At 35.7% G+C, this 13,697-nt stretch overlaps 1 protein-coding gene across 4 annotated transcripts in view; it reads right to left on the bottom strand.

Moving 5' to 3' along the window:
* The window catches only part of LOC106461230 (protein tyrosine phosphatase type IVA 2-like), a 35,728-nt gene that overhangs the window by 13,942 nt on the left and 8,089 nt on the right, over positions 1-13,697 (bottom strand). For 2 of the 4 annotated variants that reach the window (XM_022388094.1, XM_013921033.2), the window contains exon 2: positions 8,516-8,989. In XM_022388094.1, the coding sequence (XP_022243802.1) occupies positions 8,516-8,632 (117 nt within the window). In that variant the 5' untranslated portion in view covers positions 8,633-8,989. Of the gene's footprint in view, positions 1-8,515; positions 8,995-13,697 lie in introns of all 4 variants that reach the window. The other 2 variants (XM_022388093.1, XM_013921032.2) reach the window with 1 other exon arrangement.

The following is a 13,697-nucleotide window of genomic DNA, read 5'->3' as shown; positions in this document are numbered from 1 at the left end:
TATTGTACACTTATTTACCTACCTAAACGTACTAACTTACCTTATTTGTTACGTCTTAAACTTAATAATATGGAGACTACTATATACACACACACACACACACACTCCATAACTGTAAATTTTGGTTGACCCCAACCACGCTGTTTTATGGAATGTTGGCAAGACTGCACTGTTACTTTGATAACCTGCTGCCTGTCAGGGCTCAGGGAATGTCAGCAAGACTGCATCTGTCTTTCTGATGACCTAAATGAGAACTGCCATGTCCAATATATAAGAAGCCGTCATGGTAGTGACATTTTTCAATATTTAGCTACACGGTAGCTATCTAGAGATTTTAAGTAAAGCTGCTGACAAACCTGCCGACTTTTATTAGAATTGAAAATTAAGTGTAATAAGTAGCATGAAATCATGAAGTGAATACTCCCCTGCAGATTCCCATGTCTGTAACCAACAATGTGGTGCATATAAAGCTTAAGAAATGTTCTTCAAAACCTCCAAGTAGACTCTATTGATAATTTTAGGGTTAATAATCCACATCAGAATTACTTTTCTGTCATTTCATTGAAAACAGTAACACTTAAATCTTTTTTCTATACTTGCTTATTCCTAATGTACTTAGGTGTAGGCCTTCAGTTTTATCTCATACTAGATGGAGTGCCCATCTGTTGGACAGTAGAAATAAAAACTTGTTTGTAACAAAGGATAGGAAATTGGGCTTCTATTTTTTTCTTAACATAATAAATATTAAAAATGCAATAAAAATACAAAAAGGTACCAATGAAAAGAAAGACATACCATCTTCAAGAATTCTATCAATATGAAATTAAATATAAACCAGTTTGCTCAAAGGCACCTATTTACAATAATGAGTGTAAAATGAAAAGCTGTACATTAATCAACCAACACCACCTGAATTAATTTTCCTTTAAAACACAAAACAAGTAGAGTTTGACCTCCATAGGTCATCATCAGGTTGAGAATCAGCTGTCTTTACTATATATACACACACACATCATGAATTCTTCTCCTTCTCTTTTAGAGAAAGACAAGAATAAAGTAGATAATGCATAAACAGCATTTTTCTACCCAATCATCTGACACAGTTTTAAAGTTAACATTTTCCCTACCTGAAAATGTATTTCCAATAGATACTCACCTTTTTACACAAAAAGCTATTTTCCCTGTGTCTGCCTTAGAGATTTGCATGCTACTAGCTTTTAGCCAGCTACCACTTAATCTCAAGTTTCTTGTGAATTGCACTACTGCATAATGATGTTATTATGCAGCAATAGGAGGGTGACACAACTTCCTTGTGCATTTACTCTCTCTATGCTTTTGCACTAGTGAATTTTCATTCTTTACCAGGCAAGTAAGTCATAAGTACATCAAAAGTGGGGTGTGTGAAGAGGCAAGTATCTATTGGAAATACATTTTCAAGTAAGAAAATGTTAACTTCTGAGATGATTCACACCTCTTCACACGGAAAGCTAAAATCCCACATTGATATTGTGGAGTGACCAGTATGAAATTTACCTAGATAAGCTCCCTTCAGAAACTGCTCAAAGGAAACAAATGGATGGGGCTCCATAGGGGCATACCAATGAGAAACTGCATCTCATCTCTTCCAGGGTATGTTCTTTGCTCAGAATAGAAGGGAGGAAGATGCCAACAAACTCTAGGTTGTCAGGTGGCATAGAATAAAGAACCAAAATTAAGCAACCAGAGAGGTACCACCAAGAGGATACAACAAGGAATATCTCGAATCAAGGCCAGGATCTAAGGTAAAAGATGAAAAGGTGGGTGAGCATTATGACAAGTATAAGCAGTGACAGACAAGGCTGAGGGATGGAGAAAAGTTGATCAGAAGAGAGGAAGCATGAAATTGAGATGATTGACAAGGCAATGATGAGCAAAGTCTCCAAGAGAACACCCCTAATGGAAAACTGGGGGAGAAGAGACCATTCTGCAGACAGAACACGATCTGACAAAGGGAACCGATCCAAAACGTGGTTCATAGCATCCAAAACATAACAGGTGAGGAAAAATACATCACCAGCTGTGTGTTCAAGGTCAACATTATTTAATTTCACTGAACATAAACTTTGGAAGAAAGCATTGTATAAACTAAAAACTGCTTTTGTACTTCCCTCATGAATGGCTCTCTCTCAAATTCCTTCTTGATTAAAAAGGACAAATTGGTGGAGAATTTTGACTAGGAAAATATACATGTAAATATAACATATTCATTGACAATGATGTTGAACAGGTGGACTAAAGCAGAGGGAAACCTTTTAATTAACTTGATGCTTTCAATTCTGTGCAATGTTTCCTACATGCAAATACATCACTAGTCTTTACTGATGTTATAACCACCACGGGACCACAGAGTGTTAATGCTTTGGCCAAAGATCATGTAATTAATACAAGGACTATATGAACACTCCATCAAAAGAAGTATCTACACTTCATTTGAGATTATTTGAGAATATTTGCAAACTTGGAACTATGAGATAAGATATAGGAACAATCACGTAGATTCTATAGTCCTCAAATAAATTAAAGTGATTTGATAAACAAACACCTAAAGAATGTTTCTCAAGGTATCTAAATTGAAAGTTAAGATTTTTCTTATCTGAAAATATAATTCATATTGATACTAATTTCTCTGCACAACAGTTATTATCTTGTGCCTCTACCTAGAAAATTTTTGTGGATGTTGCAAGCTTTGAACAAAATATCTACCCATACAAGTATTAACATGGATTGTGCTAGCCTATGATGTAATCATAATTAGACTATAGCCCCTCCAGCAATAGAAGGGCAACATATCCTTTATGCTCAGTAATCTCTGTGAGCACTAGCATTTGAACAAAGGCCCATTATTTATGAGGTAAAAGAAACACACCAGAAGTGGGGTGGAGATTGTGCAGAGAAGTGAGTATTTACCCAAATTTTCAGACAAGGAAAATAACTTCAGAAGCACTTACACACCTTTCTGCACAACAATAAACTGGAATCCCACATTGATAAGCTGGAGGACAGGCTGGTATAGGTAATGAAATAAAAAAAAATGAGCTCCTTTTTGAAATCATAGTACCAAAAAGAGAAAATCTAATGGAGCATGTCATCCTATTGGGGGAGGGGAAGCCTAGTTGAACATCACTCTGTGGGAAATTGCATCCTTCTCATGCAGGGAGTATTCTTTGCTCAATAAAGGTTGTAGAGCAAAAGGTATTGTGAAAAGATCATGCATGGTGATACAGTGTTGTATAGGTATACAGTATGGAAGATTGGTAAACTAGCCAAGATATCTCAAACACTTTGTTAGAGCATGTATGTGTAGTGTGGCTAGGGCAATAAGTCAGGCTGTAAAGTAGTAGAGAAATGCTTACTTGAAGTATCACTGAGAATGACCTTCTGAGTGTAAGGGGTGGCCTGTATTACACTTGCAGGTAAAAGAACCAACTCTGCTTCCAATCAATGGCTGCACCCATGCTGTCTCATACCAGTAGGCTTACACTGATCCAAAGAGTAACCCTCCATATTAACCTCCCCAGTGGCTTGGAAATAGGGAAACAAGGGTTCAGCCATAACTCCTATAGAAGACAGGGGGGGGGGTTGTGTATGGGAGGATGCTGAAGAGATGTGTGGACCAAACAGGAATCATCGCGTCTGCATAATGTCCCACACTGACAGACTGTGTAATGGATTACCAAAAACAGAATAGAAGATGCTAGCCAGGTGCGAGGGCAGATACATATCTGTTGGTATCTTGTTTTCCTGATATATGGACTTGAAGCAGCTTGCACAAAACTCCATCTTAACAATGAGTGCTGATGTGGTTAATACTTTCCATTGTGGAATTTGTGAGAAAAGTATTCCCTGTAAAGTAACACTAGCCACAAGATGCATTCCATTGCCTCCTTGAGGGTTTTTTTTTTTTTTGAGAGGGGTGAGAGTGTAGGGGAAATATGCGAGAAAAAGAAATAATCAAAAACCCAACTCTTTGGCACCTCTGGGAAGATTGAAGAATGGAGGGGAAACAAAACCAGAGGTGGAAGAAACTGCAATGTGGAGGATGACTGATTAGAAAGGCTTGTGATAAGTCTGCAAGAACTAGAGAAAGAGAATGCCATGGGACACAAAATGAAGATCTCCAACAAAGCTGTACTGTAACCACTGATCATGGAAATGGATAGACTGCCCTTGAAAGACAGGTAAAAAAGGAAATGAGATGAGGAAGGAGGAAAATAGTGGCAAACAGACCAGCATCAATAAATCATCCAGCAGTGGTAATAAACTGCAAGAGGTGGATAGCTGACAAGAATGAGCAAGAAAAACCTGCCTATCTTGCAAGGGACCAGATAAAAGCCATATGAGAAGATGGTGTGGAACATCTTGGTGTACAATGGACATTAGAGGGTGAAATAAAGATGGATCTCTAAAATGAAAGAGATAAAAGTCCAGGCTCACTAAGACTATGAATGAGCTGGAAAAAAGGAACAAGAAGAAGAACCTGGTAATGGGTGCAGTGAACTGAGAAGAAGTGGAGGAGTGGTATTCAGAAGTAGGGCAGATCAATCCAGACTCAAGAGAGAATACCACTAGGGCCACAGAGCCTGGGTCTGAGATTCCAAGAATGAGTACTTCTCTGTCAGTCGATGTACAAAATGACAATGGATGTCCAGAAGGTTGTAACATAAGATGATGGTAGGTCCATTGAACTACACACATTCCAAGTGCAATGATGTGGAAAGACTGCTCAGCAGGATACCAAACACTAAAAAGGGTAAAGATATCCAGAACTGCACTCTACCTAGATAGAAAGGCTACTTGCAAATAGATGTAAGATCAGATGGCAATGTTTCAGCCACTATAATCTAAGAAGGAAGATAGAGGTAAAGAAAAGATCATGGGTATATTGTGCTTATCTGTCAGAATCTCATGCATAGGAAGAAAGGGGATATGAAAGCCTTAGAAGCCAGACGCTCCATATCTCACAAGTGTAAAGAAAAAGGTTGATGACACCCAGTAAATGAGGTGGTACACTTCCAAATGAATCAGATACTGAATGCTTTAGGAGACTTACCAACCAACCCAAATAAGTAAACTCCCAAAAAAGAAGAGAGATCATAGCAGACAATGTTATCCACAACATGACTAGAAGTTAACAAATGTCCATGTGGTGATGGAAATACAGAACTAACAAATACAGTACCAAAGTTTAGGTGAGATTCAAGAACCAACTGATCACTGAGCCCTATAATGACTGGCCTCTTGGTAAGGAAAACACAAGAAAGGGACCACAGGATGAGGAACTCCCCAAAAGGTATGTATAAGGGAAGGGTGTCAAGTTAAATCCCCCGAGATAAAACTGGGGAAGTGTCTAACTTCAGTAAAACAAGGTATTCCTGTGAAGCAAATCCCAGAATAAAAGAAAATGACTTGGGCAAAAGTTTCTGAAGAACAGGTTAGTAAAGCTGATAAGGTAGTTATGCAGAGCTTCAGAAAAGGATAGCAAGCTAAGAAGATGGGCAAGTAAATAATGAAGAGGAGATTCCAGGTATCAAGGTACAAGAAGAAGAAAATCCCAAAGCCTTGAGAAGAAATTTAAGGAATATTGTCATTAGAAATGAAGAATTTTAACCACAGAGAAGGAATCTTTAGTTCAGGAAGGACATGGCAATAGATTCAATATGAAGCACAGACTGAAAGAATCTAAGAAGTGTAACAATCAGGTGAGAGAGGAAGAGGAAAACAAATCTTATGAGTTGAAGTGCATTTAAGAAGCTCGCCTGAGAACCAGCAGAAAATAAATGAAGTGAATGACAAAGGTGGGTGCTACCTGATCCTCATTAAAGATAAAAGAGCCAGAAAAAACAAAACAATGTGAGATGAGCTGGACAAAGATGTCCAAAGACAAGATAGTCTCAGAAGGCCACAAGTCCTTGATTGAGGTGAACCAACAGTGTTTGCCATCTGAGGAACTCTAGTCACCACTGAATATAAATAAGACAACTCCTAAAAAGGAGAGTCTAGAACTCGGGAGGTTTCAGATATGTCAGAAATCATATTCAATAAAATTGACAAAACTGAATTCAAAGAAAGTAATAATATGATGATTATAATTTATTTCTATCTTCAAAGTAGATCTGGTATGTAGGCTTAGGTCATTTTCATATTGAAGAAAATTGAAATTAAGTATCAAAACCTGAACACTGGAACAATAATAACAATAGGGAATAGTCCTGTAAAATGTCCTCAAACCTTATAATGTAAATTATTGTAAAAACAAATAATTCATATCAGAAAGTAACTGAAAGTTGAAAAAATTGTATTATTGTTCTGGAAAAAAAATAAGGATAACACTTTGATTGTTAACTAATACTTGAAAATAATAAGTTCAAAAGTTCTGTACTTCATTATGAAAAAACATGTTTGAATCACTGCAGTGCAGAGGAAAAAATGAGCCTTTGGTAAACACAACATGCTCAAGGGGAGTACTGCACATGGAGGAGGGTTATTTTCTAATGCCAAATGCATCATAGACTGCTGCAGTACACATTATTACATGTAGGTGTGGGAGTTTCATTTAAAGATTTGGTATATTTACAAACATTTATTGGCAGTGGCATTAGATAATAGCTTCAAGTTCTGTAGAGTAGCTTTTCATAGATTTTTTTATCATTATTTATTTGTTTGCCTGACACTTTATCTAAAGCATATGTTTAATCAATCAAGAATGTTAAAAAAATGTGACTGATAATAACGCTTAAGTCTGCAACCCGAGTGAAATATTGGATCAGTGCTGACGTGCCCAAGATTGGCCGATATCGAGAATGGATTTTGACAACCCGCATCTGTGTGTTCTGTATGTCCTATATATATATATATATATATATATATATATATATGCTAGTGACATGCACCAAGCTTTAAAGCTCAAGTAAGTCGTACACTTGTGAGACTACAAAAAGGACACATTTTCAAATGAATACAATACAAGAGTATATATATATGAAATTGAAGAACTACTACTCTTACATATATTTTCCTGTAAATCTTTAAACAAGTGAAGGGAAAAAACATGCATTATGAAAGGGAAATATAGTACATCCAGACTCAGATTGTAACTATAGGTACTTCACAAATGTGAATATATTTTGAAATAGATATGTAATGTGTCATGTTATTAGACTAACAATCGAAAAACCATCAGAAAAAAAAACATACTGACACATGCTAGTGGAATGTTGGCCCAAGGACCTTAAGTCAACTGCAAAATGTAAATCATGTCCACTTAGTATTTCTTCATTAATGTAAACCCTATGACAAAACTCCCTGCAACAAAAACAGGAGGGGGGAGGGTTTGAACCTAGTAATAGTTATGACTACCAGAAATAAAGGTATTTTGGTGATTGACTTCATTTTGGAATATCCTGTATTCTCTCTCCATCATGAAGGCACCTAAATGCATTGGGTATTTTCATACAAGTTTGATCAAACAACATTGGGAATTCTTTAGATCAGATTGGAAGCAGGCTGAAATAATACCTTCTCTGGTAACTTTTGGTTAAATTGGACTTCATTTACAGCCCTAATTTACAATTGTGCTTCTTTTTACACTATGTATATCCTATTGTTTTTAATGAACTCAATCACCTATTTTTGCAACAATGATATCTTGAAGTATAGAAAAATTAATGTCTGGTCATTATATTTAAAACTGGTGCAATAAGCAGAGAACTTTTACTTCCAATCTATAGCAAGCACTACATTGCTATCATTATTCAAGTAAGTACTATCTATATAATGTAAATACTGAGGTGCATAAAATATGCAGCCCTGCTTCTTCAAACATGCAGGGGTCAGACCATACAGGCTTCATTTTTAAAATAAGTATAATTTATGTTGATCAAACAAATAGAGAGAGCTCCGTCCTTTAGATTTTGTACATTTTACTACTTCTCAATCTTACATTTGCTTCCCTAGTGAACTGTTTACTACAATATCAAGGTGCCAGATTCTGAGAAGTCAAAGACAGTAAAAACATATCATAAATCCGATATGAATCATCAACATATGTCGCTGACAGGTTCTGTTTACAGTAAACATGAAACCCATTACTATTTAGTGTATAACATTTACTTTCCATATATTTAATCTGACCACCTCATGTATTAAAGCCATAAAATACTACATTTAATGTGGTCTAACATCTTGAAAGAGCATGCCATTTCCAAACATACTTGATGAGAAAGAAAAAATGACTATTTGTTTTAAGAACTTCATTATATGACAAAAGTAACGACTGAATGACAAGGATAAGAGCTCTCAAGTCAAACATTTGACAGAATCTTTATTAGTATAGAGTACCAACCAAAGCTCTTTGTAGATGCACAATATATAAGTAAAAATGTTTCAATGTAGATCTTCATGACTTATTTATCAGTTTGAGGTTTACCTCAGGTCAAATACATGCAATTTGTATAGGCAAAGAATTAAACAGACTTACCTCCAAGAAACTGGGAATAGTCGAATCTGTTGGTCGATCCATAATAAGAAATCGCATATTCTTGTAGGTAATCTCTGATGGTGCTGGCCGCATTGTTTTTTGTTTCATAATGTCCATTACACAACAGAAAATAAAGAAACTAGCCGTTGCTTGGAATTAAAAATAAAAATTCAGAAGATGAATAAAATAAATCAAATCTCAGATTATCACCAGAAGTAAAAACACTAAACAGTATGAATCAAATACTCTCAACTTTCTTAATGATCACAACCTCCCCTTTCAGCACCAGGTCTCCCTTTCTTGCTCATGTGCTGAGGCTTTAGTCCACTATTTACCCCATACAGCTACCACAAGCAGAATGGACTACTTGTACTACAAAATCAGCATAGACAGCTAGTTTACTTGTGTTGTGCCTGGCAATATTCTCCTCCCGCCCTCAGAAACAACTCCATCAACAAGTGATGTGTCCTCTTTCTAACCTTACAAAGAAGAAAAGCAGGCAAATAATGAGCAAATTTCCAAAATCAAAATTGTTAAAATATATTATTAATTCATAAAATATTTTAAATCAAAACATAATTCCAGTTTAAAACGTTTAGCATGGATTTCTAACACTGTATCATAACTTTCATAAATGATTATTGTACACATTATTTTACAACCACCCTCTCCCCACACAAAAAATTAGAATATTATCTACTTAATATCTACGTAAAAAAATTAAAAACAACAGTGCATTTTTTCTAAACTTATAGCCTAATTATAAACTTCAGTGTTTACATCAAACAAAATTTGTAATTTAATATTTTACCTTTGAACATGCTATAATACAGAAAAACAAACATAATTTAGTAAATTTTTCCTCATGAGCTTGTTTACTTCAACTTAGTTATTCACATGATGGTTTAAGTCAGCCTTTTACCAATATGGCAACACACATTTGAATGAATTAATAAAAATTATCATGCAAAATGTTAATATAAAACACATCTTTTTAATACTATTATTATATTAATAATGTATATAAATAAGTCTTAAAAGTTAGCATTTTCCTTACCTGAAAATGTATTTGATATACACATTCATCTCTCCCAAGAACTAATAACTAGTGCTTCAGTATACTGATGTGTAAAATGTTTTTTCAGATGCATCAAGACTTTTAATAAGCTCTCACTCTACACGTAATGACGTGAACTAAGTTATTCTATGATGCAGTCAACAAAAGAATATATCTTTCTAACAATATGAGGGCAACACATTGTTCTTGTGTAAATCAAAACTCTTTCCTGACAAGGCAATTACACACTGGAAGTGTAGAGGTAGGGTAGGTGGTCCTGTGGAGAGACAAGTAATGTAGTGTGAAGTTAACATTTTCCTTACTTGAAAATGTATTGTAGATACAAACCCGCCACTCCCAAAAACAAATAGTCAGAATCCCATACTGAAAAGGATAAGCTCCTTTCTGAAAATAGTGGCAGAAATGAAAACTTCAGTGTGTGTGTGTGTGGTGGGGGGGTGGGGGGGGGTCGCCAGTGAGAAACATAACTTGGTGAGAAACTGCATCCATCTCTGCCAGGAAATAATTTTCACCCAATACAAAGTAGTTAGTCAAAAAGTTTATCTCAAAAGAACCTCCTATTTATTTTTTACTAAAGTGTCACAAAGGTGGGCTGAATGTGAAGGTTACTCATATAGCAGACAATATAAATGAGATGCGACTACAGCAATATGTCAAGCTGTACAGTATATGATAAATACTTACAAGAATATTCAAAGAACTAGCAATCTACCTAGCTGGTTACAACCACTGGAAATGGTCCAGTTTTTTACTGTTAATGTTGGCATGTACAATCATTACTTTGCCCTTTTCCAACTTCAGGTCATTGACTGTCTCATGCCAGTGTGATTACACCATCCAAAGCGAAACTCTCCATATTACTGTTGTATGAACAACCCCCCTATATAGAGCCTCTTGGAAAAATGGAGAATGATGACTGAAAAACAAAGAAACCCAGATACTGACAAGACCACTAAGTGAAATAAGTAATGTGAAACAATACTGTCTGTGGTGTCCAAATCTCCCTCCTGAAAGATTTTATCCAGGGGATATTAATAACCAGAGTCAAAGAGAAGCCATGTGATGACAAACTTGATGACGGGTGACATTAAAAAGACAAAATTTAGAAGATTTTTTACTGCTTCTAAATGGAGCTGTGCAAATGAGGTAACAATGTATTGCCACACTGGACAAATGAGATGACAGAGTTCTGAACTATCATGTAGAGATGAAATTGAAGAGAGTGGTGAGAGGGATTATCTAATCACTTTCAGGTCTTGGAAAGGAATGTGCAGTTAAGAGGACACATTAGGAGGCTAGAGCCCAGTGATGGGGATGCAAAAAGACATGTCCAGAGAAAGACTTGAAAGAGGCTAGTCACTAAAAGGGATAAAACCTCATGCACAGAAAGAAAAGGAGACATGAGAACCATGAAAATCAGAAGCTCCCTATCTTAAAAATATAAAATGGAAAACTAATCCCACCCACCAAAGGAGATGATAGACTCCCAGGTGAACAAGAAACTAAATGGAAGTCATAGTGACTTAGTAGCCTAACCAGCCAACCTAAACAAGTAGACTCCCAAAGGAAAAGGTAGGTGATGCCTCATAGGGAATGTCAAATGTCCATTAAATGGTGGAAATGTAAACCCAACAAATGCATCCTCAGTGTGAAAGCCCCAGGATTTAGTTAAAAACAGACAGGCCTAAGCCCTGAAGGATAAAGAAAGTTCCTGAAATAAAATCTGGGCTTTCTACAAAGTGAGTCTACAAATAACTAATAACCAAGCCCCACAATAACTGGTCTGATGGGAGGGGAGGACATCCAGGAAGGGGCTAAAGGATGAGGAACTTTTAAGAAAAATGTATGCATGAAGAAAGGGTGCCAAACAGTTCTCTGAGATAAAAGTGGGGGAGTTTAAATTCCTTAAAATAAGGCATCCCAAAGAAGCAGATCACAGAAATAAAGAAATCAAGTTGAAAGGGAAACAATGCTGAAGAAGTCAGAGCAACATGTATAAAGGTTGTAGTGACCTTCCACAGGAAAGCTGTCAGGATTGGGATGCAGAGCATCAGAAAGAAGAGGTAAAGAAGACAGACAGTTAAGAAATTGAGCAAGCAAAAGATGTAAAGTAGAATGAGGGCAAGAGAAAGTCAAAGAATGAGAAAATCTCTAAGCTGGTAGAAGAGATTCAAGGGATGGAAATTTTATCAAAGAAGAATTATGACCATAGGCCACAGAGAAGTAGTCTTGAGGTCAAAGAAGATGTTGCATTTAAGAGTTGACAAAAAGTTGAGACAAAAAATGTGCAAGAATGCAAAAACCAGATAAAGGAGGATAAAACAACAACAAAAACAGTGTTGAGGTACATGCAAGAAATGTATCCAAGAACCAGCAGAAATGACTGGAGTAAGAAAAACAAATGCCATATAACTGAATTATCAGAGTGGTTAAAACAAAGGCAAGGTCACTTGATCCTTGTCAGGAATAGAAGATCCAGAAAAAAAAAGTGATGGTTAACTTCATCCAAGACAAGACAAGATCAGCAGAAGATACAGAAACAGAAGGAAGCAAGTTCTGGGTTCATGACTAAGAATGCAGGATAGAAACAACAACTTGATGTACAATGGCAGTAAAATCGCTTATTTTTCAGTCATCACTGAAGCACAATAAGATAACTCCCATAGAGGAATGTCTAGACCTTGGAATATTTCATAAACATGGATACAAGAATTCTTATTCAATAAGATCCACAAAAGTGAATTAAATGAAATCATTATTATTAGAGATATAATTTTTTTTATAATTTATTCCATTTTTTTCTACCAAGAATGTTGGATAAAAGCAATATCTTGATGTACAATGGCAGTGACATAACTCATTTCTCAGTCATAACTAAAGCAGAATACATCACATCACATGTTTTGATAAAATGCATAATGATGTAACATGCTTAAACATGTCAAGGAAAGACATTTTGATTTACATAATGTGCTTAAGTGGAGTACTGCACAAGAAGAATGTGTAACCTTCCTACTGAAAAGGAACCAAGAACTGACAAGACAGGATCAGCAGAAGATACAGAAACAGGAGGCAGTGAGTTCTGGGCCCATGACCAAGAATGTAGGATATGAATAACATCTTGATGTAAAATGGCAGTAACACTGCTCATTTTTCAGTCATCACTGAAGTACAATAAAATAACTCCAATAGAGGAGTGTCTAGACCTCGGAATATTTCATAAACATTCATAATAGATTAGCACAGTTCACATTCTTTCATCAAGAGCAAGAATTCATGCAAAGGGGCATGGTGCATGCAAAAAAACCTTTTTGGTATCAGAGTTGAGACACTACTTATTTGCTTCACAAAGAGGTAACTTAGTCTGAATATTAAGGTGCTATTTAAATAACCAACAAAACAGTTTACATTTTGAGAATTTTTTTTTTTTATATATTTAGCCATGGCTGTAAGTACTAATTCGCAGGGTTCTCACTACAGTCCTAGACTCTCAATATATTTTTTTCAAGACTCCCAGTGAGATTTAAGGGTTCCATAGATAAATTTAATAAACTAAAAAAGGAAGAAAATGATAGCACTTCAGTGTCAATGAAAGACTTTATTTACAATGTACACTACATGTTGTTTCCCTTTATGATTTTTTTTTTTAAATCAGTGTTGAAGAAGTGCACTTTTGTGCTCAACAAAAAACTATTTATAATGAACACTACATATTGCTTACCCTCAGCAAGTGCTAAATTTGGACAATATGCAAGAGGATAACAAACAGCTTTTCCAATAAACATGAAAATATCTACTGTTTGCAATGTATCATTACTTAAAAGTGACCATTTGATTTCTTGTTTTCCTTTATGATTTGTTTTGGCCCAATTAAAATGTTGTTTATAAACAAATTATTGTAACCGTAAGAATCTGAAGCAGAAAGTGAAACACCTTGAAGATTTTAAAATTAAAACTATTAAGTCGTCACGAAATTAATGTAGCGTTTTGGAACACTTTCATTAACCACCCCCTCAAAACCGTACATCACATATAACAGTTAAATAAACTGCCTAAATGTCATGTTAGTGTAGCCTATATAATGTGTAAAGTTTAGTATACTCT

The sequence above is a fragment of the Limulus polyphemus genome, unplaced genomic scaffold, assembly GCF_000517525.1.
Source record: "Limulus polyphemus unplaced genomic scaffold, Limulus_polyphemus-2.1.2 Scaffold918, whole genome shotgun sequence".
In the NCBI taxonomy this organism is placed as follows: domain Eukaryota; kingdom Metazoa; phylum Arthropoda; class Merostomata; order Xiphosura; family Limulidae; genus Limulus; species Limulus polyphemus.
This window is presented reverse-complemented; position numbering and strand designations above follow the sequence as displayed.